The following is a 23,056-nucleotide window of genomic DNA, read 5'->3' as shown; positions in this document are numbered from 1 at the left end:
GAACAGAATATGATCTCATAAAACAACAAACTACTTCTCAAAAACAGAATTGAAGGTATTCCCTCAATTACACATCTTAACTAGCCAATTTTCTGTTTGATTTATATAATCTATAACTGTAGATATGAACAAAACACTCATGTTCTTTAAAAAAAGTACTCTTTCATTGATGCCAGATAATTCGTTCTCACTTTTCTTTACAGTTATATTGTATAACCATTTCTCAAACTGCCATCTGGATAGCTAACCTGATTCCCCTTTATCGTACATTGGAGTTTATAGTTTATATGGTAAAGTATGAAGTAATTAGTAGTGATGCCCATGAATGAAACACTTAACCTTGACCCGTGCCAACCTTGTGCTGATCTCCTTCCTGTCCACTTTTTTCTGTTTCTCATTTTCTAGGCTGATTGCTTTATTTCTGTGCAGATGTTTCAGAAACCTGATGCAGTGTGGAAGATCACAGGGGTTGTACCAGTATAAAATAAATAGCCTCTGATGTTATTTTTCCCACACAAACAGCATATAGTATTATTACTCTCCATTACCCTGTGAGCGAAATCCTTGTTGGTTCTATGGTAGGAGGAGGTTAGGTGGCTAAAGACTGGTAATTACAATATATGCTTTTCCTACTAAATATATTTATTTTTGGTTTGAGGTTTCTCTCTTCTGTGTTTAAGGAGATATTTTTATGAATATCCAGAGATAATAGTATAACTAAATCGGCCTGGCTGATAAACTGTAGGAGAGATTTTTATAGCTACGTCTTTAGTGTATACAGTGGTCTTCCTAGTTACCTTTGGAGCTTCAGTGTTCTAACCAAAATGTTTGTGAACCATTTGTAGCCATTGTAATGAGGTGGTGGCATATCCATTACTGTGGCAGGTGAATGACATTTGCATCATATGATATCAGCCACCCAAATCACTAAGGTCTCTGGCATGATGACGTTTTGCAGCAGCATTTTCTCACTGATATATGGTTGGTATAATTATTATCTGATTCAACATTCGTTTTGGTTTATTTTCCTTTTTTTTCTGAAAATCTCTTCTGAATAAGAAGAGGCTTCATTGGGCTAATGAAGCAGGTTATAAAATATAGTAATCATTCCAGTTATATTAGGTATGTTTCATTATAGAAGATATTGTTTTAAATGTTATCAAGAGAATCAGTGCTTATAATTTTTAGACTCCATGTCTTTTGAAAGGGTCTTAGGAAAAATTTGCTGTTTCCATTATTTTATTGCTAGTATTACTAGCAATCTATTAATCTATTTAATTACTGACTTTTCTTGGCAACTCATATCCTTTGGATTTTCTTTTAATGTAACAAGGAAATTTGCTTAAACCCAAATACCTATACCTATCTTGGAACAAATGTTTTTAGAAAAGGCAGTTCTGCTTAGGCTGAATGCAAAAAGGATTTTAAAAATGGAGTTCAGGAATGATTTAACTGGGGTCAGATGGTTTTCCCTGTTCAAGTCTTTTTAACAATTTGTAGCATGTATTTTCTGCTGTATATATCCAAAATATCTGATATACACAATTTCAAATGTAAATACTGTACCTAAAACAAATTATAACCCAAACATAAACTTTTGTGATTATTTGCCATTCGTGGATACTTCCGAATTGTCTGCTTGTTGATCTTTCAAAACAAATTTATTATTGTTAAGTTTTCATCGGTAGTTTTCCTCAGGTAGAATTAATGGTCTATATCTAGACCATTGTTCTTTGAAAACATTTTTTAAAAATTCTTATGGCCTCCAACTCAGGTATTCAATCTTTTTCACTGTTTTTCCCCCAGCATCTCATACAGTGATTGGCATGAGGGAAAGTACTCAATAAAAGTTGTGCAACTGAATGAATGATTAATCAATAAACCAATAAACTTCCTCTAAGACCCAGCCCTCTATTCAGATTTTATTGACTTCTAAAAGTGTACCACAGTGTTATTCCTAATACACTATGTATCCTTTGAGTTAAATTTTTTATTCATATAACTTTTTAAAATTACATTAGGAGGGAATACCAACCTATAATGTATGTCAAGATCATTCATACAGAAAACTGTTGTGATTTGAGAACATCTAGTCTGATTATTCAGACGAATGAAAGGGAGTGTTTGGAAAGAGAACTTACAGAAATGAAATTGGTAAAAGGCTGCTCCCCTCCTTGTCTTTATTAGGTCTTTGAGCACCAGTTTCCTCAGATAGCTTGTTACTTATTGGGTGGCTCAGTGGGACAGAGAGCAATTAATAGCACAATATCGGTGTTGCAGCGACTATATAATGTACAGATCTGGTCTGTGTTGTGGTTCTGCACCCACACATCTTCTGCCATTTTATGTAAGCATTGTGATTTCTAATTTTGAATTTTAAATTTTATTTTTATTTCCCCATGCAAAAGCACAAAACTGTGACTTTACTCGTTAAATAAGACAATGAGTAAAGATGGCAAAGAGAAATCTATCTATAATTAGTGGCAGGTCGTGCAACTTCCTACTGTCTTGCAAAGGAAATTCTGTCATTTGGCTTTCATATTATCCCGAATTGACTTTAGAATAATTTGAGAAAATAATTTAAGAAGGCTTCTATTTTCAAGTTTACAACAATTCATTTTATACATACTTTGTCATAAAAAATAGCTTTGCTGACCTCCACTTTCATGAATTCTTATTAAAAATCATAGTTGAAAGTTAACTTCAAAAATACTTTAAACAAAATTTTCGAATTTGTTATTTTAAAATTTGATTTTTAAAAAATTCAATGGACATTAATAGATCGACTGATCTGTGCCCATCTTCGCATGTAAGTCCCTGAGTTTCTAAGCCTGTGGCTGCTGAGGCAGATGACAGCACCAGAATTGCAGGGACTGTCATGAATTTGTACACTAAATTCCAAGAAAGCATGGCTAGGGGAGGAGCAAGTGTACCTCAGAAGCTGGGACAGTCAGAGAAGCTTTGGGGGAAGCTGTTCAGAATTTGGACTGCCAAGATGAGTTTGCCAGGCAGAGTGCTGGGAAAGGATATTTGGAGGAGGGACAATCAGGCCAAGTACAACAAACACAGCAAGTAGATGCGTTCAGAAGACACTGAAGAGTCTCCAGATTGGCTGGATTATAGAGGCTGAGAATTGGGAGGCAGGCAGGATGTGAGACAAGAGAGACAAATCAAGTTTGCATTCTGATTGCTCCTTTCTGTATATCCTGGGTTGTAAGTCACAGTTACAATTGTGGATGTCCTCTTGTACACCTGTCAATGGATTAGTAATTACATTAGGAGGGAATACCAACCATATCCCCTCCCTAGCATGCAGCTTTAAAAATAGGAACTCTAGTTTACATTTTCTAGTTCAATAGTATTTTCAAGTTGAATGGTAAACTAAAAGGAGACACAGACAACTTGGAGACACTGAAGTCCGCAGTTTTGCTGGAGCAGTCACCAGTTCTCTAGCCTTCAAGGCTGTCTCACAGTTACCTATAATCTCCCACCTCCTTTTGCTCCCAGATCTTCTAAATAGAGTATTTTGAGGGAGGGTTTGGGGAGTGAGAGTAGAGGTATTGAGAGGCAAATTTAAAATCAGCAGATTAGCTTTTAACTATGCTTTTGGCTTGCCTATTTTTGGCAGGCAAGCAAAATGTAGACAGAAATAGTATTTTTATACCTTTTAAAAATGTGGAATGATAAAAGTTCTAGGGAGAACTAGTCTCATTTTGTTTCCTCATCTTCAGTTTGAAAAAGACAGGTTGTATTGTGGGATTTCAAGATATAAGGTCCTGGCATCAGTTTTGTGATCATGCGAGTACATAGTTAGAAAAGATAGCTCCTGTTCTGTTCCGAATGCCAAGAAGATATCACTTTCTAAGCTGCATGTCAGTGTTTGATATTTATTGGATAAAACATCTGTCCTAATTCTTCAGTTTCCTGGCTCCTGTTATAATTTTACAGGCAAGGGATTTTCCCTGATCCTTTCTTTAACATTAATTTTCCTTTGGCTTGTATTTCAGAGGCCAAAGTCCATCTCTTAGATAAATATTCAGGCAACTGTTTAAAATGAGTCCTTCATTATTTATTTATCATATCTATTATTAAGAAAGCTGCAAGAATAAGTAAAAGTGAAAACCTTGCATTTTGTCAGAATATGAATCTGCATGAACATGCATAAGCCAACAGTACTCAGTGAATTAGTGTTTTTAGATTCAGCTATTCTCACGTCATACGCATGGAAAAAGAATGAATAAAGCAAGTCAAATACCCATGAAAAAAGGTCCATATTTATCAGTAATTTAAAAATGTTTATGAGCACACTGATTGAAGACTATGGGTGATTTGCAAATATGTCCTACCCATTTTTTCTTTCCTGATTTTTTTTCTTAAAAATAAGTTATTTAACCCAAAGGAACAATCACAATTTTTTTTCTGTTACATTTTGCTTTTCTTTAAGGTTCTATAGTTATTGTATCAGTAAATAATTAGGGAAGTAAATTAGGGAAATATGGTTTGATCCGGAGAAATAAAGGCAGGAACAACTTCCAGAAGGAGGGATTAGGGAGAAAATTGACTACCTAGGACAGGTATTCGTGATGTTTTCCTTGAGTCTAGAATGGAGTGTAAGATAAAGCAAATAAAGTTGGGTTAAGGAAAATGAATCGTTTTTAGAACAAACTGCATGGTATTCCTTAGTGCAGTTTCAACTGTTGTCCTGCCCTCCCTCTGAAGTTCTGGGCTCTAAATTGAATAGAATCTTTCTTTTGGAAAGAAACATATATATGTTCTTTTGACAACATATATAAATAGATGTCAGTCACTATCAACATAGTGCCATAATAAATTTAACCCAAAATGTACAGTGTATATGCTGATAATGAAATAGGTATCCCAATGTCTGATGGTTTCCTAGGTCAGAAATAGAGCAACTGGTGAGCTATGTAACAGTTACTCTTAGGAAGGACAGATGATTGCATACTGCTTATTTTCTTATTCAGAAAATAGGAGGGATGCGAGGCCTCAGTTACATGTACTTATGTACAGAATTTGTTATTATTTAATCCTGCTGAAGTGAAGTTTACCTTTGAAAGACATAGGAATAATAGCATTTTCTAAACAAATTGGAAGTACATTTAGACGGCCAGTATGCAGAAACATTCTCATATTTTCCCTAAGTTCCTTAATATCTATGGACTGCATTTAGTTCTCCTTTAAACGAACTAACCTGTAAGTTTCCAGTTTTCTAGGTGTAAATGCCATTATAAGAATGTGAAAGTAGTAAAACATATTTGCTAATTCACACTTTACTTTTGGCTGGGCATACATGAGATCTGTTCATTTGGGATGATATATTTTATCTGCCATCTCTCTGTCACCTCCTCAGTTGGTCACATTTCTTAGAGACTTCAGAACATTGAAAAGGCTATCTGTATTATCAGTAAATACCATAAATTTATGTTTAGACTATAAACTGATTATTTCTAATATTTCTTGATAAATAAGCTTTGGCAAGGTGTTAAAATTATTCTAGTGATTATTTAAAGGAGAGAAGCCTAGGAACCATAGTTTATGTGATCAATGTAATAAACTGTTTCTTAACTAGAACATTTAGACTGTCTTAAGAAAAACAATCATATTAAGTAAAAAAAGTCATATGATCTTTAATTCAATGACTTTTGTCACTATATTCATCCGCAAATCTTTTTGCTACTTCAACCATAGTATTTCCTAGACCCACCACTTACCATTCTAAATTTTTCCTTGTCGGGGGCTGAGTGACTTGTTTCCCCCTGCCTTTATTAACTTCTAGTTTCAGTATCATGCAGCTGAATTATGCTTCTTTAGATATGGTATTTTCTGTATCAGATCTTGACTTTTGAAACCAAATATTCTAAGTGGAAAAATCATGGGTTCTGGAGCTAGACTAGGCTGGCCTTGAATCCCGTCTCTGCAGTTTCATTGGCCCTATGACCATGGGCAAGTTATTTCACCTTTTTGAGTCCTAGTTTTCTTCCTCCATTGTAGAAATATATACTTTATTGTGTTACAAGAAAGCTGCAAGGATTAAATCAGATCACATGTCAGAAGTATCTGGCATTAATAACTGTTATTTTATTTTCCTAAATTTGTTCATTTGTCTTTCTGATTACTTTCTGTATTAACAAAAAATTTGATTTTTTTTCCCCAAAATTGTCTCTCACGGGCTGCGTGATTATTTCTAGGCAAGGTGTGCTTGAGTCTATCAAAAGCCACTTGAGTGTTCTCAAGGTGCATATGCCTGTGCTTCCTTTGTTACTACAATAATTTTTACTTCTTCACCTTCTTTTAAAACTCAGGTCAGAACTCTCTCAAGTTACCATGACTTGGAAAGTTTTCTTGAATTAGCATTAACCCTGGTGCCCTTAAAAAGTCATGTTTTGAGCTTTTTTACAATATGTTCTCAAGTTATTTTCTTCTGACTTCCTCTTGCCTCCTGCCTTTGACATATGCCTCCATTCTGTCGCTAATCATAGTACTTCCTCGTTTTAATTTTCCAAACTCCTTCTCCCCCAGTGTATACAGAAAAGGGCCTGCATCTGTGCTCCTACTCAAACCATTTCAGTGTTAAAGTCTCTCAGTTTGAGGAGGAGTCAAATGAGGACTCAGAAGTCTCTCCGTTTGAGGAGAACTAAAGGTAGAGTTCTGGCTCAAACATAGGTTTCAGAGAGCAGACACTGCCTGTGGGCTCTACTTGGTCACCCAAGTCAGTGAGACGTTGATTCTCCTAAAAAGCGGTCTTTTGGAAGAAAATGTCTTCTATAGAATAGACAACATGCAAGCCTGACTCTGATAAAAATGGGCAGTTGTATTGTAATCTGTGAGAGCACCATTTTCCTCAAAATAATTATCTTGAATTGATAACAAGCATCTCAGATTTCTTTTTTCCTTATCCATGCTTTATGATTCAGCCCATAGGAGAAAATAAACATGTCCCATAGGTCACATATTGTATAGTAGTAAGGCTGTTAAGTAGAAGAATCATAATACCTGTGAGGCTGGGTAGATTTAAAACAATTGCATTAATTTAGATTTTTTTTTTTCAGAATACTATGCATTGCACAATCTCCATATTCAAATTCAAATAGTACCTACTGACTCCCAACTCCTGAGGCAGATATTGTCTATTTTTTGTGTCCATAAAATAGCTCAATGACATAGAAATTATCATCAATTTGCGGGTTAGGACAGGAAGGCTTAAAAAGGTTAAATGGAATTGCGGCCACACAGTTATTAAATGATTCCTTTTCTTCATATGTAGACACTCTTCTTTTTACTGCGCTATTTTGCTTTATTTTAGGTATCCATTTTCAATTGGAGAAAAGCTCCAAGTGTGTAATTACAGTGGATATAAAAAAAGGAATTCAAATTAGTAATATCATTATCTCTCTCTGTTTCTAGTTTGTTCGAAGCAGGTAACTGATGAAGCATCTTCCACTCGAGATTCAAGCCTTACTAACACAGCAGTGCAAAGCAAGTTAGTGTCTTCCTTCCAGCAGCACACCAAAAAGGCTCTTAAACAGGTAAGATAGCTGCCATTTATTCTTTGTCCTTCAGTTCTACATACTTAAGGTAATGTGTGTTTTGCTGATCAAGTAAATAAGAACCTAGCAATCAGAAAGCAGAATTTTCCTGAATTCAACCCCATCCATGATATTCGGTTCAATAATTTTAACCTATGATAAAAAAACTAGGAGAGGCTTGACTGAGAACTTTGATGTAAAATAGAAGAAGGAATATGCACCCACTGAAAATATATAAAAATTTGTGTTAACATTTTGTGTGTCTGTGTGATTTATAGTAGTAAATCTGTTGGGTTCATAAATGCATTGCCTATTTAAAAAAATAACATCTCTATGTTTTTTGTGCTTATCTGATAGTATAAAAATAAATGATAATTTATTTCTTGTTACTGAGATATATTAAGTTACAAATAAGAAAAATAGTGAGCGTTGCTTACTTATATCTGGAATATTCATTTATGAGTGTTGTTTGGTGCTGAATGGCAGTTAAAGTTGCCGTATTATTCTGCCATCACAGAGGCAGTATGGGCCTTTGTGGCCTTGCACTGAGCTGGTGCAGGGAGGGGATAGTCGCAAGGTTGGGCTCTGGGCACAGACATGCCCTGGTTTGAATTCTTGCTACTCACTTGCTGTCTCTAGGCAAGCCACTTCTCTTCTCTGAATCATAAATTCATTATCTAGAAAATGTGGGAAATAATAGTATCTTGCTCCTGGGATTGATCTGAGAATTAGCTGAGGTAATAGGATGAAAGCACATGGTAGAGTGAGTGGCTCATAGAAATAATAGTGACTTCTGTCATACTGGCAAATGCTAAACTGTGCAGAGAAGAAAAGGAGGAGATGTTATGGTTAGATGGAGCCATCATATGATGATAACACAAAGAGTGTCAGTAGATGGAAGGCTCATGTATTTAATCCTGAATTCATAGTTTCTCCTTGTTTAAGTGCTTTCCTATTATACAATCATCTATTTTGATCCTTCTATAACAACTGGCCCTTCAGCCACCCATTGCTAACCTTTACCAGATCCAGGATTAGAGGTATCATTCTAGTGATATATTTATCACAAGGAAAAGAAAAATTATGTTTTCTAAAATAGAGTTTTTTTTAAGTTCCACCAACCACTAAAGCTTCTTAATATGCACATCCAAACTTGTAGACTTAGAACATCTCTACCTATCTTCTCCTGTACCTCAGACAAGAAAACATAGGAAAGAAACTTAACATGTTTGTGCTGAATTATGTTACCTTCCTATTTCATATTATTGACATTGCAGCATTGCCATTCATTGGTTATTATATTGAAGGTAGTAACAGTATTTCACCCTGCATAGGTCAAGTACCCTTTGGAAAGCTTGCCACTTACTGCATTTGAAATGTTTTAGATGCCAGAGAACAAAACTGAAATTGGTGTTGAGATCCCTTTTTAATTGATGAAATAAAAAATGGATGTAGGTAGCAAAGCCTGGACTACTCATTCAGGCAGCAAATAAGATGCAGGTAATAAAATACTAACCAGAATAGAACAAAAGATGCAAAAATGGACACTTGTGGCTGTGGCATTTAAGAAACATAAATGGGATCATAAATGAAAGTCATACTTCTGAGGTTCAGTGACTTGGAAAATGTGCACACCATGAAATCTTCCGGTATATGAATGGAAATACAAAGGTACAACTCTCTGTATTGTTCTATATCATTAATTTGTACTTTCATCATTTTGGTTTTGTATTATTTGAACATTTTTTACAATTACCAGAACATTACACAATTTTAAGTGATTTTTTTGTTTTTGTGTTTTTTGTGGAGCATATATTCATGAGAACTGCCACTGCTTGCCTAGAGTCTTAGCTTTGTTTTAAGAATCCTGTCCTGAAAGCTTCTTAATGTCCTGAAAGAGTTATTAATTCATTTCTTAAAACTTCTATTTTATAACCTATAGCAAATTAGTAACCAAGAGAATATGGCTCAATATGTAGCAAATATGCTAATATTTGATTAATAATCAAATTCAGATTGGAAATATATTTAGAAGAAAAGCTATTCTTGCCGAATTTTGCCCAGATTCCATATAATTGCTGAATTTCTTAAGACAGCATTGCAAAAATTGACTGAACGTGCAGCATTTTAAACTGTAGCAACCTCAGCAAATCTACGGCTCTTTTCTTTTGGATAGCTGAATGGCTATGACCATGTAGAATTTTCTGTAAGTGTATTATATACATATATATTTTTTTCCATATACATGTGATCTGTGTTTGTGAATATATGTTTCATGTGTATGTATACATGGACAATCATAATCATATGAACCTAGGGCCAGCAGAATGATCTTAAAAATAATTACATTAGCTGATAATTAATGTTATGGTTTCTAGACACTGTACTCTCCATTTTACGTGGCATATATTATTTAATTCTCATGCAAATGCTTTGAAGTATGTACTTATATCCCCATTTTTCAAAGGAAAAAACTAAGACCCAAGTCAGGTAACTTGCCCAAGATCACCCAGCAAGTAAATCTTAGAGATGACGTTTGAATCCAGAACCGTAATTTCAGATTCTGCCCTCTTCACAAATACTGCCTTTCAGCACATGCTATGTAATAGTATAGACGAATTTTTGATACTATCCAAGAAAATCTACATACTTGAGTTGTTATATAGCATATGGAAAGCAATACAGCATAGTTATTAAAAATAGCATTTCTGAACACAGGCTGCTTATGTTCAGTACCAGCCCATATTGATAACACGCACTCAAATATATGTCATTATTATTTTATTAGAAATATGTTGTGATTCAGTAGGACTTTAGTAGTCTGTACATAACCAGTGTAGACTCTTAGAAAGAAGTAGATTTAAAAAATTCCTAAAACCAAATAGCTTTATAATCATAAGTGGAGTAAAAAAAAATAATTTAAAACAAACTGTCTTACAAAATATGCCAGGCATAATTTCTCAAGTCTGAAGGCCCACACTTTTTACCCCTGTCTAAAGCATGTTGCTACAGAGAGGGCTACATGTTTACAGGGCTCTTTGATGTCATAGCACTGTTGATTGCAGTGTAATTGTAAGCTGGACAATCTGGAAGCTATAATGTCCCTTGACTATTGACATGGAATATTTTTATTGCTCCCAAACATTTAAGTCCCTTTTACTTTCTAATCCTCAAAACGTTAGTTAACATCATACGTTGGGCATAATTGCATGAATAACATATTGTTATTTCAGTAGTTGTCTTTTTTTTTCTGCATAAGCATATTCAGAAGCCTCTGGAGAGCAGCAGATTGCCGATTATTACCTTGTTCCCTGTCTTCTTTCTGCCTGGGTATTTTAGTTGTGATCCTAAAAAGTGTAAAAAGATTAGATTTTAAATTTTAAAATATAATTCAGAAAGATTAAATTTTGGAAACTTTAAACAGGCACAAGATAATTAAAGGTTAAAGGAGGATGAGTTCTGTTACAACAAGTGACATGGTAGTGAACATAACCTTTCTATGTTGTTTGTGTTGGTTTATTTGACTTCCTTCATTGTTTATTTAGTGTGGTAGAGTTTATTCATAAAGTTGCAGATGCATTTTCTTTTTGATATTGCAAAGCAGATCTATTCTTGGTATTTTGCTTTAGCTTTATATGTTTGACCAATACTGTGAAATTCCAAAGGTTATATTGCATGATAGTAGTTTCTGAACATGGGCATTGACATTTATCACACTAGCGGCAGTGCAAGTTGTTGGTGCCTGAAACAGCCTGCTGTTTTCTATGTGTATTTCTAATTATTTGACTTTTAGCATTCACAGCATGTGATATTTTCAGATTGTCAGTGAAGAGTTACTGCATTCGATGCATTCTTAGGCTACATTGCTTGTGTTTTTTCGTTGTTAAAATAAAGCAGGCATTACTTGCTTAAAATTCCAAGTTAACACAAAAGCCTCTGATTTGAAGTTTTATTTTATTTTTCCATTAGGATAGGAATGAACCAATCCATATTTTTAGAACTATCTAACAGGCTTTCTGTCTGAAAAATCAAATGTTTATTTAAAGGTTTTTTTTTTTCTCTTTTTGCAAGAAAGTATTGCAATATGTCACTGGAGAAAAGCATGCACAGTCAGCATCTTTTGATTTCTTTCCTTGCACTTAGAGCCAGAATTGAATTGATGTGAGTGTGATATGATCTTTACTTTTCCTGGACTGAGTTAGCTATGTTGTGTGTGTTTCCTTTAAAAAGTACATTTATTTCCAGGGTTAAGCGTGTAAATTTCTTTCATATTGAATAATACCTGGAAGCATTAAACTTGAAATCCAATTATACTCCTTCTCATAACACCATCGACATTGAAATTGTACCCTGTGTGGTTTGGACAGTGGAACATTATACATGTGACCGGCTTGAAGGTACATTCCTTCATAGTAGACTGCATTTACACTCACCATCTGCTGGTTTATTTTTATTCTGATATTGCTTCTTTCTGGATTTGAAATGACAGAATTTAAAATTGTTCTACAAGATAGTCCATTAGCATTCCACAGTACAGCTAAGGCTTGAGACAGTTGGAGGTGTCTCATTTATATCCCCCCCTAAAATGAATCTAGACTAAAATAGTCTGATTATGTAATATCTGTCAAAATAAATCACATTACAGATAAATCAACAGGGCCACCACTAGCTAATTAAGACTCTGATGTGTAATAGAAAAAGCTGCCCCTTCCAAGTTGTCACAACAAAATATAACATCCCCTCTTTTAGGGTACCCCTGTACAGGACACAGCATCCCTGACTATCTAAAGTGATCTTCTTAATCCTATTTTCTTAATCTATTCCATGAATTTATAATATCCAGGCTGTGAGATACCCAAATATAGATAATCACAAGTTAATTTGCAGGTAATTTCTATTATATATGTACCATAATGTAAAATAGGAATTTTCTTGTTTTCTTAGAATTTCAGCAAAGCTCAAAGCTGCAGACAGTATGATACCAGTAACCCTGTTTGGAAGAGAGGTGTTAGACATAGCCGCAAAGGACTAAGAGGAGGCCAGATGGTCGATCGAACAATCCCCAACAGATGTATAAAAAATAACTCAAGATTTGGGGGGTGTGTGTTCCAAACCTTGTATTTGGAAGGATTATGAGATTTGTTAAATCAGAGGGCTGGCCATAATGGCTAGGCTACACGTCGTACAGTGGGACAAGGATGCTGACTGTGCTTGTGGCCTGAGCAGGTGCTGAACAGCTAGTCAAGCATGGGGAATTCATAAAGATCTTGCCTAGGAAAGCTGCCTACTTAGGTGAGAGGAGCCCTGTATATAGAGCCTGCACTGAGGGGAAGTGCGGAGGTCAGCTAGAGAGAGCGTGGTTTATGTCAGTGTTGAATGTAGTTTCAGAGGCCTCCCAGCAAAAGCCTCCTATGTATCCACTAATGCAGGCCATAAAAATCTAGCAGTTGGCCTTCTGCCTCCCAGAAGGTTATGATGCCATGGCTATGACAACACTGGTTAAGATAACTTTCCTCTAGTCTTCTCACTCCTATTCTCAATCCTAATCCTGGGGATCTCAGAAGAAAAGAAAGAGGAAACAGAGGAATAACAAAATCAGGAAACCCTTTCCCAGTGAAATTTCTGATTTGAGACATAGGCATGGTCTGGGGAGGGTAGAAAGGAAGCTTTATATTTGACCTCATGTTTTTCATCCTGAATATAAGTCCTCCGATCTAATTTATAAAGCCTTGGCAACCATTTTGGAGTTCTTTGCTTTCTCTGTAAACTCCCTACTCCTTTTTTCCATCTACTCCATTTTTTTTTGTTTTTTAATTTCTCGAATAATCAAAAGTTATCCCTGCTAGTGGATGTGATACTATTTTTTTACTTATTGGAGACTCCACAATTTTCACACAACCAGTTTCTTCTTGTCATTTATGTCTTACTTCCTTTGTTGCCTCCAGAGAGGCCATATCTGACATCCCACTCTAAATTGGTTCTCCCCGCCCAAGTTACTCTACTTCGTCTTTCTGGCATAATTTTCTTAGCACTTGTGTGTGAGTGAAACACTTATGTTATTTCATGTATTTCCTTGTCAATCCTTCACTAAAATGTGGAATAATTAAAACTACTATCCTATTCACCATTATAAATCAGCAGCACTTATGCTATCATACAACTGAATAAGGTCTCAAAAATGCATTGGTTGCAGAAAGGATAAGTTATATAAATAACAAAAAATGACAATTGTTGAGTATTTACTATGTAAGGTAAACTCTGCTAACCACTGTTGTGCAGATTTTCTGTTTAAAGCATCTTGCCGGCACTACTGCCTCTGTTTTGTAGGACATTGACCCAAGTCGTTTACCCAGCAGCTAGTTAGTTAAATCTTTCTCTACAACTCCTTAACCACTGCATCGCACTGCCAATTTTTCAGAAAATTCTGAAATTCTATAAAAGTCTTCTGTAATCCAAGTACTTTGGGAGGCTGAGGCAGGGAGATCACTTGAGGTCAGGAGTTCAAGACTTGTCTGGCCAACATAGTGAAACCCTGTCTCTACTAAAAACAAAATTACTAGCCAGGGGTGGTAGTGCACACCTGCTATCCTAGCTATTTAGGAGGATGAGGTGGGAGGATTGCTTGAACTCAGGAGGTGGAGCTTGCAGTGAGCCGAGATTGCACCACTGCACTCCAGCCTGGGCATCAGAGCGAGACTCCATCTCAAAAAAAAAAAAAAATAATAGGAAAAAGAAAATCTTTTTATATAGTAGGCATTTAGTTTTGTTTGCCTACAGACACATAGTGTGTGTCAGTGCTTTTAAAAATATTGTACTAAGAAATAGTCAGGTTGTCTGATCAGGAGACATATATTCAAAAAACATCATACAAACAGGCTCAATACTGGTCACCTTCCTTTATCCTTGCCTTGACTATACCTTGTGTTTTTAAAATTAAAAATTGCTATGGGTTTTTATTCTTATATTATTTTTATTATGGTTTTCTTCTGTCTGATTAGTAATTTTTCTATAGCAGAGTCCTCTCAGCTCTAGAAATTGAGGTCAAAATTTTCGTTGCTTTAATTATTATTTACCACAAATGCTCTAAAAAGACATGCCAGCGTTGACTTTGTGATTCCAGCTTCTAGTTAGTTCATCTTTTTTTCCCTAAATATTTTCTAAAATAAACTCACTAACCACACACACACACACCACACACGCACACACACACACACACAAACTATTTTTAAAATGTCTATTTTTTTTTCCATGAGAAGTAGTTTAAATATATGATATAAAGACTCCTAAAAATTGATCATTCTTTGTGCAGGCTTAATTGTTTTGTGAAGTCTTACATAATGGGCAAAGATGGACTTAATTGTAATTTAAATTGCTATGCTATGTTGCTGTGTTCTGTTTTATTATTGGATTGATAGGTTAATTTCTATAAAGTACTTTGAATCCTTATACAATGCTAGACAGATTGATTCAATTATGTGCAAAATTTAAGTGCAATTATGTATACACCTTGAAGAAAGAGTAAATGTCTTAAATATTTTATAATACATATGTCCTCATTAAATATATTATTAACAGCAGGCTAAAGGTGAGAAGGATGGCATCTTATTAATCTTTGTATATTTTGCCCCTCTCCCATATATAGTACCTGTGTACTTTATGAAAACTTAATAAATGTAAGAATCAAAGAAAATATGTCATGTTATCATTAGCAACCATATCATTTGTAATGGATTTCCCAAGCCTTTACTTTCTCATCAGGCTTTAAATCTTATCTGAATAAGTTGTCTGCATAATTTAAATGCTTTCTCTCATTTAAATGGTATTTAATTTTCACTTCTGCAATTATTTGATTGCTAAATCTTATGGTTGACAAGTTGGACATCAGCTAATACCCTTTGCAAATAAAAGGACATCGTTTTTTGACAGCAAGGGGAAATACAGTCGAGGCAGTCTTTCAGGAGATTCTGACAACTCTCAGTCAAAGAACATTAATCAAGTAACTGGGATGTTGTAAAATTGGTAGAAATTACACAGAAACTAGGAATAAAAAGGATTGAGACAGTGTGAAGCCAGCCTTTTAACCTTTTGAGGAGTTTTAGCATTCCCGTGGCTATGAATTTAATGGCTCTTCAGTTTCATGTGCTTAAGACCCTTTTTATTACAGGTAATTTTCTGTATAAAGTGATCAACTAGATAAGCTGTATTTGAAAACTTTTAAATGTCTTTTGTTACATTATCATCACCGTGGTCGATTCATTTATGAAACACAAAGTGCTCGCATTTGGAGAGATTTATTCTTATATTCATTTTTTCTTGGATTTGCTAGAACCTGTCATGTTCGTGTTCTGAAGGTTAATGCCCAAAGTCAAGCAGACAGAAGCCAAGTGCTGCAAGGTTTCCAAGATTAGGACTGATTCCCTTCACAGAAATAAATGATTCCTGCCATGTTCAGTGATTTTGTGCAGTGCTCCCCACGGCTGAGTGAATGCATCAATACTGTAGTCCTTACATGCTGTACATACTGATGACACTCAGTGTTAACTTGATTGACTGAGCGGTGCGCTGGAGAGGACGCACCTGCGAGAGAAGTGCAGACACATATATTTTTATTCTGGTTTCAAAACATTTATTTTACATTCATTTGACTTGGGAGTCATAGTTTCAAATTCCATGGACTCTCAAGCCACAGTGCTAAGGTAGAAGAAACCATTAAGTGCTGCTTTGTTGTTAGAATTATACCGAAAATGGTCTCGGGCTTATACCCTTTGCCAAAGCCTGATTTTATGCTTTTGAGGGAAAATGACATGAAGGTAACTATTAAGAATCCTGAGAAATTAGGGGCTCTGTGGAATTTAAGTCTCTTAAGAGGTTCTATCTAATGATGGACAAATGAGTCATTTAATTCAATTATGAGAAATTATTTTGGCTGTATTTTTATGTTATATCTTTTTATTATGTTTTGTAGGCTTTGAGGCAGCAGCAGAAAAGAAGAAATGGAGTCTCAATGATGGTAAACAAGACTGTTCCTCGTGTTGTTTTGACACCATTAAAGGTGTCTGATGAGCAGTCGGATTCGCCTTCAGGTAAAGAGCTGAAATATCGTATGCTTGGCCAGTTTCTTCCTGGAGGAGACTTCCTCACTGAAAGAGATGTCATGATTTTTTTCTGAAACTGCATAATACTTCCACTTGAGGTTTGGTTTAATTTCTTTATACCTTTGACTCAGTGATTCAAAAATATAGACTATTTCCAGTTTAGAAAAGAAAGGGGTACCAGCTTGCTTGCCCGTCATCAGCAAATGTCTTCATTTGCTAATGACAGTAGGTGTAAGAAAATGTGTAGGTGAATTTTGTTGTTGTTGTTGCTTTGGCTTTCGTTTGAATGTTGAACTTTAAGGATGGACCACATGCTGATGTATAATACCATCAAAAGCAGTTCTCTGTGAGTGTGAATTTGTTTTTCTGTCCTATGCTGCAAAATCAGAAATCCTTTTATTAGTTTTTGTGCTCTGGCAGCATTCTTCTCACCCCAGTGCAGCCCTGACATTTTCTTCTAATTTACCTTCTGTCACTTTATCGGCTATGTACTATTCTATTTATTGTAGATTAATGTTTGTATTTTCTGTTCATACTTCAACATAAAGTTATTTATAAAGGTATAATCTCTCCCTCTCTTCAAGATTCCTTTCTTTTTCATCTTTCTGTCTCTGTCTTGTATTGTCTCAGAATGGCATAGTATTGTTCAAGCTTATTCGTGTATTTTACAAAAGACCTGACTCTATTTCTTTTAAAAGCCATCAGATCAGTGAACGTAGTTTTGACTCCACTATTAGGCCATCTGTTCTTGCTTTTTGTTCTGTTTGATTGATTTATTGGGCTTCTCTTTTTATATCCAGTAGGGGAATCAGATTGTGGCCAAAGGTAGTGTATTAACTCTTAGAAAAGGAGATTATATCTACAGTTCCTCAAACAATTTTAGATTTTTCTTTTCAAGGACAGCTAGAGAAGATAATGACATAATAACTATTTCCTTTTTTAGGATCCGAATCTAAAAATGGTGAAGCAGACAGTTCAGATAAAGAAATGAAACATGGGCAAAAATCTCCCACTGGAAAACAAACAAGTCAGCACTTAAAACGATTAAAAAAGTCTGGTTTAGGTGAGTGTTTAATAGACTATGCCATTTCACATTTTAGAAATTTGTATTTTTTCAAATAAATTATCTAAAATTCTCAGAACATTTTTTTAATGATTAAACAAGGAAATTAAAATTTCCCTCCATTTATCAAAACCAAAAAGGATGCTAAATAAGGAAACGTAGTTACAACTGAATGGTCTTAAGCCTATTACTAAATTTGTGAATGATAATATTGGATGAAGCAGAGGGTAAAGATAAGAGACTTAAAATGATACATGTAAAATAATTATCTGCCGGATCATGATACTATCTAATGTGCAGTGTTTTGTCTGTGCAACTAGGTTTCACTTTATTGGAATATGCTGTATTGGAAGAAAAAAATGCAATCTTTTTAAAGGGTTCACTGAACTGGAGAGTACATTGTCAGTGGGGTCTGCTGCAGTAAAATTGCTCTTCCTTGCTTTTTGTCTATGCTTCTTAAAATATTTAGTAGTGCCTGTCTGAAAAAATAACGTAAAATTGCTGAGAAATGTTGGAGACACAGGCCACGGGTCTTTCAAATCAGCACCAGGTTTTCTTCGACATACTTCTTTCCTGATAACTTTTCGTTAGGAACCCCCAACAGCATTCAGGGAGAAAAGAGCATGAGAATTAGAAAGACAAAAATAAACATATCCTGGTTTGAACATTAGAATTCTCAACTGCCACTGGCTTGTTGCTGCACCTAGATCCTTGATGGCTTCATTTCTCTGAGTTGTTTTTCCTGTGAATAGGATCATGATAATAACCTGGATCATTATAATATTTTGTAAAATGTTTGGCAGAAAGTGCAAATTTATTGACGTAAACTTTATTACCTGTTCTGCCACTTACTTTCTTGGCAACTTGAGATAATTCTTATTTACAGAGTGTATTTGTTTATAAAATTCAAGATTTTATCTGATTTATTTTTGGTAAAGTTTTGTCAGTTGCTACTATATGACAGACATTTTGCTAAATCTTGGGATGTACTTCTAATAAAAAGATTTTAAATAGGATTTATTTATATTTAAATAAGAGACCTTTAGGGAAGCAGAATCTCTTCTTTATTTAAAGTCTTTAAATATAGCATACTTCTTTGTTTTGCATTATTTTCAAGGCTAAATAATTTTAGTTATTCTGTAGCCCAAAATGTATGTTTGTGTATAACCATACTTACCTATACATGGACGTATTCTTTCCTGATACTCTGGGTGTTGTAAGTATTTTAATATAAGTAGCTTCTGAAATAGAAAACTATAGTGGGAGAATGATAGATAAAGAATATACTAAAAATCCAAAACAGTACCACATTATCATACACTAAGGGATTTAAACATCTGTGACCTTTAGTTAAAAACAGCTACCAACCTCTGTAAAGTTAGTGCCATGTAATGAGTGTAAGAAAATTTAAGGCACAGGGGCATCCCCATTTATTTCCTTAGTAACTTCAGGAGCGAAAGTTACTAAGGTATACCATTATCAGTATCCTCTCAGGCGCTGGGATCTTCAGTCATTTTTTTTTTTTTTTTTTTTTTTTGAGACAGGGTTTCGCTCTTGTTGCCCAGGCTGGAGTACAGTGGTGCCATCTCAGCTCACTGCAACCTCTGCCCCCGGGTTCAAGTGATTCTCCTGCCTCAGCCTCCTGAGTAGCTGAGGCACTGCCACCATGGCCAGCTAATTTTTGTATTTTTAGTAGAGACAGAGTTTTACCATGTTGGCCAGGCTGGTTTCAAACTCCTGACCTCAGGTGATCCGCCTGCCTTTGCCTCCCAAAGTGCTGGGATTGCAGTGGGCCACCATGCCTGGCCCAGGATCTCTTGTATTCTGATTTTTGTACCTTGAAGTCCATGCTCAATGAATTAGAGAATCAGAATTTGTTTTAATACTGAAAGTCAACTGAAAGATATAAAGACCGATATACAAGCCTGCTCTTAGGAAATCCTGCATGCCACTAAATACCTTATGTGTTAAATACCATGTTGCTGAAGTATTTCGGCTGACTTGTTAGCAAATTAAAAGATAATGAAAGAGCACCCCCTGATCTTTCAAACCTGCTTTGTTCTAGACTACAAAGTAATGGAGATAATGAAACTACTTTAATGGAGGAATGGAGAAGTGAAGTCACATTCACTGGCCATATATAATGGAATGGTCTAGGTATTTTGACATGAGTTATGTCTTTTAATTTTACTTCAATTTTGTACAGTAGAATGACATCTGTTTTACAGCTGAAGGAGCTGAGATCCTGAAGGGTGAAGGAGGTTACATGAAAATGACACAGCTAAGTGATACAAGCCAAGGCATATCTAACTCCAAAGTCTAAGCCATTCATTTTGTATAGAATCTGAATGTCAGATCATCTAGCCTATGTTTTAGACCTGTAGGTACCAGTGAGGGAAATCCGAGAAATGACATGGTGAGACTACCATAGGTGTTAAAGTGCAGGTCTAACTACACATGGAAGGAGAGCTAGCAATTGTAAGATTTCTCACTCCATCCTGTATCAAACACAAGGAGGAAGAAGATGAGATTTAAAATAAGCCAGTTGAAGTACAATTCTGTCAAAAATAAACTGCAAGTGTTTACTGGGTAGGATCTGTGACTGGCTGACTAACCTATCAAGCAGCTGAATGGAATGGCTTACTTTGTGCAAATGAAGTCAGTAGTACTTTCAAAGTTTCCAATATATGCCCAGCAGTAGAAAATGAAAAAACATGGAATGAAAGGACGGGCCTTAAATGTAACCATCTCCAGAAAGTAACCAATGTCTTTTTTTTTGAGACAGAGTCTCGCTCTGTCACTCCAGACTGGAGTGCAGTGGTGCGATCTTGGCCCACTGCAAGCTCTGCCTCTCGGGTTTACCCCATTCTCCTGCCTCAACCCCCTGAGTAGCTGGGACTACAGGCACCCACCACCACACCCGGCTAATTTTTTGTATTTTTAGTAGAAACGGGGTTTCACCATGTTAGCCAGGATGGTCTCGATCTCCTGACCTCATGATCCCCCTGCCTCAGCCTCCCAAAGTGCTGGGATTACAGGCGTGAGCCACCATGCCCAGCCACCCATGTCTTTTTTAGACAATGATGTTTTTAATGCCCTGTTAGAATCAGACTGATATTTAATACTCTGTAAGTCATATTTACATACATTCTGCTCTTTGCCATTAAGTTGTTAACTCCTTGGAACAGTGGCCTTTCTGTCTACATCTGTAGTCCTTACTACAATCATCATAGCCCTTCTGTTTAGTAGGTTCTCAATGAGTTTGGAATGAATGACTGATTCTAATTAACTGAATGGCCTAGAAGTTTGGATGAATGAATGACACATCCTAGGGGGTCCAGCATAGTGAAGCTCCTCCTATCTTCTTGAATAAAAATGATCCTGTGTTTGTAGAGAAGGTCATTCTTTGCGTACCAGCGTGTAGCAGAATCAATGCAAAGGAGTGATCCCACCTCATATCCTTTAGCCAGCCAGATAGAGACAGCCTGTATTCCCTATTCTCTTTTTTCCACCTGAGTTAGACATCTAATTCATATGGTCTTGGAAATGAGGTTTTTTACTTTCCTTGCCTTCTCTGGGTAGTGGTAGGTATGTGTAAGTCCTAACCTGTTGAAACCATGCTGAATTAAAACAAATGCTGTAAGTCTGTTTTTTTTTTTGTTTGTTTTTGTTTTTGAGATGGAGTCTTGCTCTGTCGCCCAGGCTGGAATGCAGTGGCGCCATCTTGGCTCACTGCAAGCTCCGCCTCCCAGGTTCATGCCATTCTCCTGCCTCAGCCTCCCGAGTAGCTGGGACTACAGGCGCCCGCCACCATGCCTGGCTAATTTTTTTGTATTTTTAGTAGAGACAGGGTTTCACCGTGTTAGCCAGGATGGTCTCGATCTCCTGACCTTGTGATCCACCCGCCTCAGCCTCCCAAAGTGCTGGGATTACAGGCTTGAGCCACCATGCCCAGCCAAGTCTGTTCTAATTTAAGTTAATAATTCTGAAACAAAATCCAGTGAAAACCAGAGTTCAGGGTGTTAGTCTACAACTTTTTTCTCATTGTGATATTTTCCTAAAAGGATAGAAAGTTCTTCTGATTGTCCCCTAAGTGCTTCCTCTTGATTTCTAGCAATTAGTTGCTTTATCAGATTGCAAGATATTCACCTTGTGCAAGGCCTGAGTTTCACTTGGGCCTTAGCATCTAAGGAGTGTAGCCCAAGAGACAATGGACCCCAGTATGTTCTCTCAACACTCTTCAGTACAGGAGGCACCATGGACACCCTCAGACCCTTTCATGTTCAGCTTCCCTAGAGAGGGTTAAAGCACACAATAAAACAGCAATAATAAGAAGAACCTTCAAAATTCCTCAATCTCAATTTTAAATCTTAAGTTGAAAATAAAAGAAAAAAATTCCTCAGTCGGCTGGGTGTGGCGGCTCACGCCTGTAATCCCAGCACTTTGGGAGGCCAAGGTGGGCGGACCATGAGGTCAGGAGATAGAGACCATCCTGGCTAACACAGTGAAACCCCGTCTCTACTAAAAATACAAAAAATTAGCCGGGTATTGTGGCGGGCGCCTGTAGTCCCAGCTACTCGGGAGGGTGAGGCAGGAGAATGGCGTGAACCCGGGGTGGAGCTTGCAGTGAGCTGAGATGGTGCCACTGCACTCCAGCCTGGGCAACCAGCGAGACTCCATCTCAAAAAAAAAAAAAAAAAAAAAAAAAAAAATTCTTCAGTCATTCTAAATCTGATGGTAATCTCGAAGTTCTCCTGAGAAATATACCACCCAGCTTGGGAAGCTACGACTGTTGATGTAGGTCTTTTGTTTTGTTCTGTTTGTTTGCCCATGGCCAGGGTTATGTATGAAAACTATGATGATATTTCTCTGAGTAGCCCACTGATTGAATGGACTTGGTCACGGGGTGAGTGCAGTTGAAAAATACAGTGCTTCTAAAATGGTATGTATTTGTCTGATGAGGTTATGATGAAACAAAACAAAACTTTGGTGGTCCCTTTCCTATTTCTTAATCAAGTACAATAGAAAACACTGTTCCGATATGCATAAAACAAATGCTAACAATGTCTACAAGGACTCCTTTATTATAGACCTTGAAAATTACTATAACAGTAAATGTTAGACTACCAAATAACCAGGCAGTAGAAACTTTGTCTGCTGGGATGAAGGGTAGGTGCCTGCTGCAAATGCGGTTTGAAGCATATGTTTTTCTTGCCTAATCAGTTGTTTTAATAATACCCTCTCTCCTTGTCTTAGCAAAGGATAAACCACTTAAAACCCTCCCTCATGAAGTTTTCTGAGACAACCCTAATACATTGTCATCTCACTGTCTTCATGGCACTTAGAACATA

At 36.2% G+C, this 23,056-nt stretch overlaps 1 protein-coding gene across 8 annotated transcripts in view; it reads left to right on the top strand.

The window, feature by feature from the left end:
• The window catches only part of ASXL3 (ASXL transcriptional regulator 3), a 176,880-nt gene that overhangs the window by 76,126 nt on the left and 77,698 nt on the right, over window positions 1-23,056 (top strand). For all 8 annotated transcript variants that reach the window (XM_063610251.1, XM_055234982.2, XM_055234990.2 and 5 more), the window contains 3 exons: window positions 7,426-7,547; window positions 16,513-16,630; window positions 17,586-17,705. In XM_063610251.1, the coding sequence (XP_063466321.1) occupies window positions 7,426-7,547; window positions 16,513-16,630; window positions 17,586-17,705 (360 nt within the window). The remainder of the gene's footprint in view (window positions 1-7,425; window positions 7,548-16,512; window positions 16,631-17,585; window positions 17,706-23,056) is intronic.

This window comes from Symphalangus syndactylus, chromosome 1, assembly GCF_028878055.3.
Source record: "Symphalangus syndactylus isolate Jambi chromosome 1, NHGRI_mSymSyn1-v2.1_pri, whole genome shotgun sequence".
NCBI lineage: Eukaryota > Metazoa > Chordata > Mammalia > Primates > Hylobatidae > Symphalangus > Symphalangus syndactylus.
Note: the sequence above shows the minus strand (reverse complement) of the source record. Positions and strands in the feature narration are given on the sequence as shown.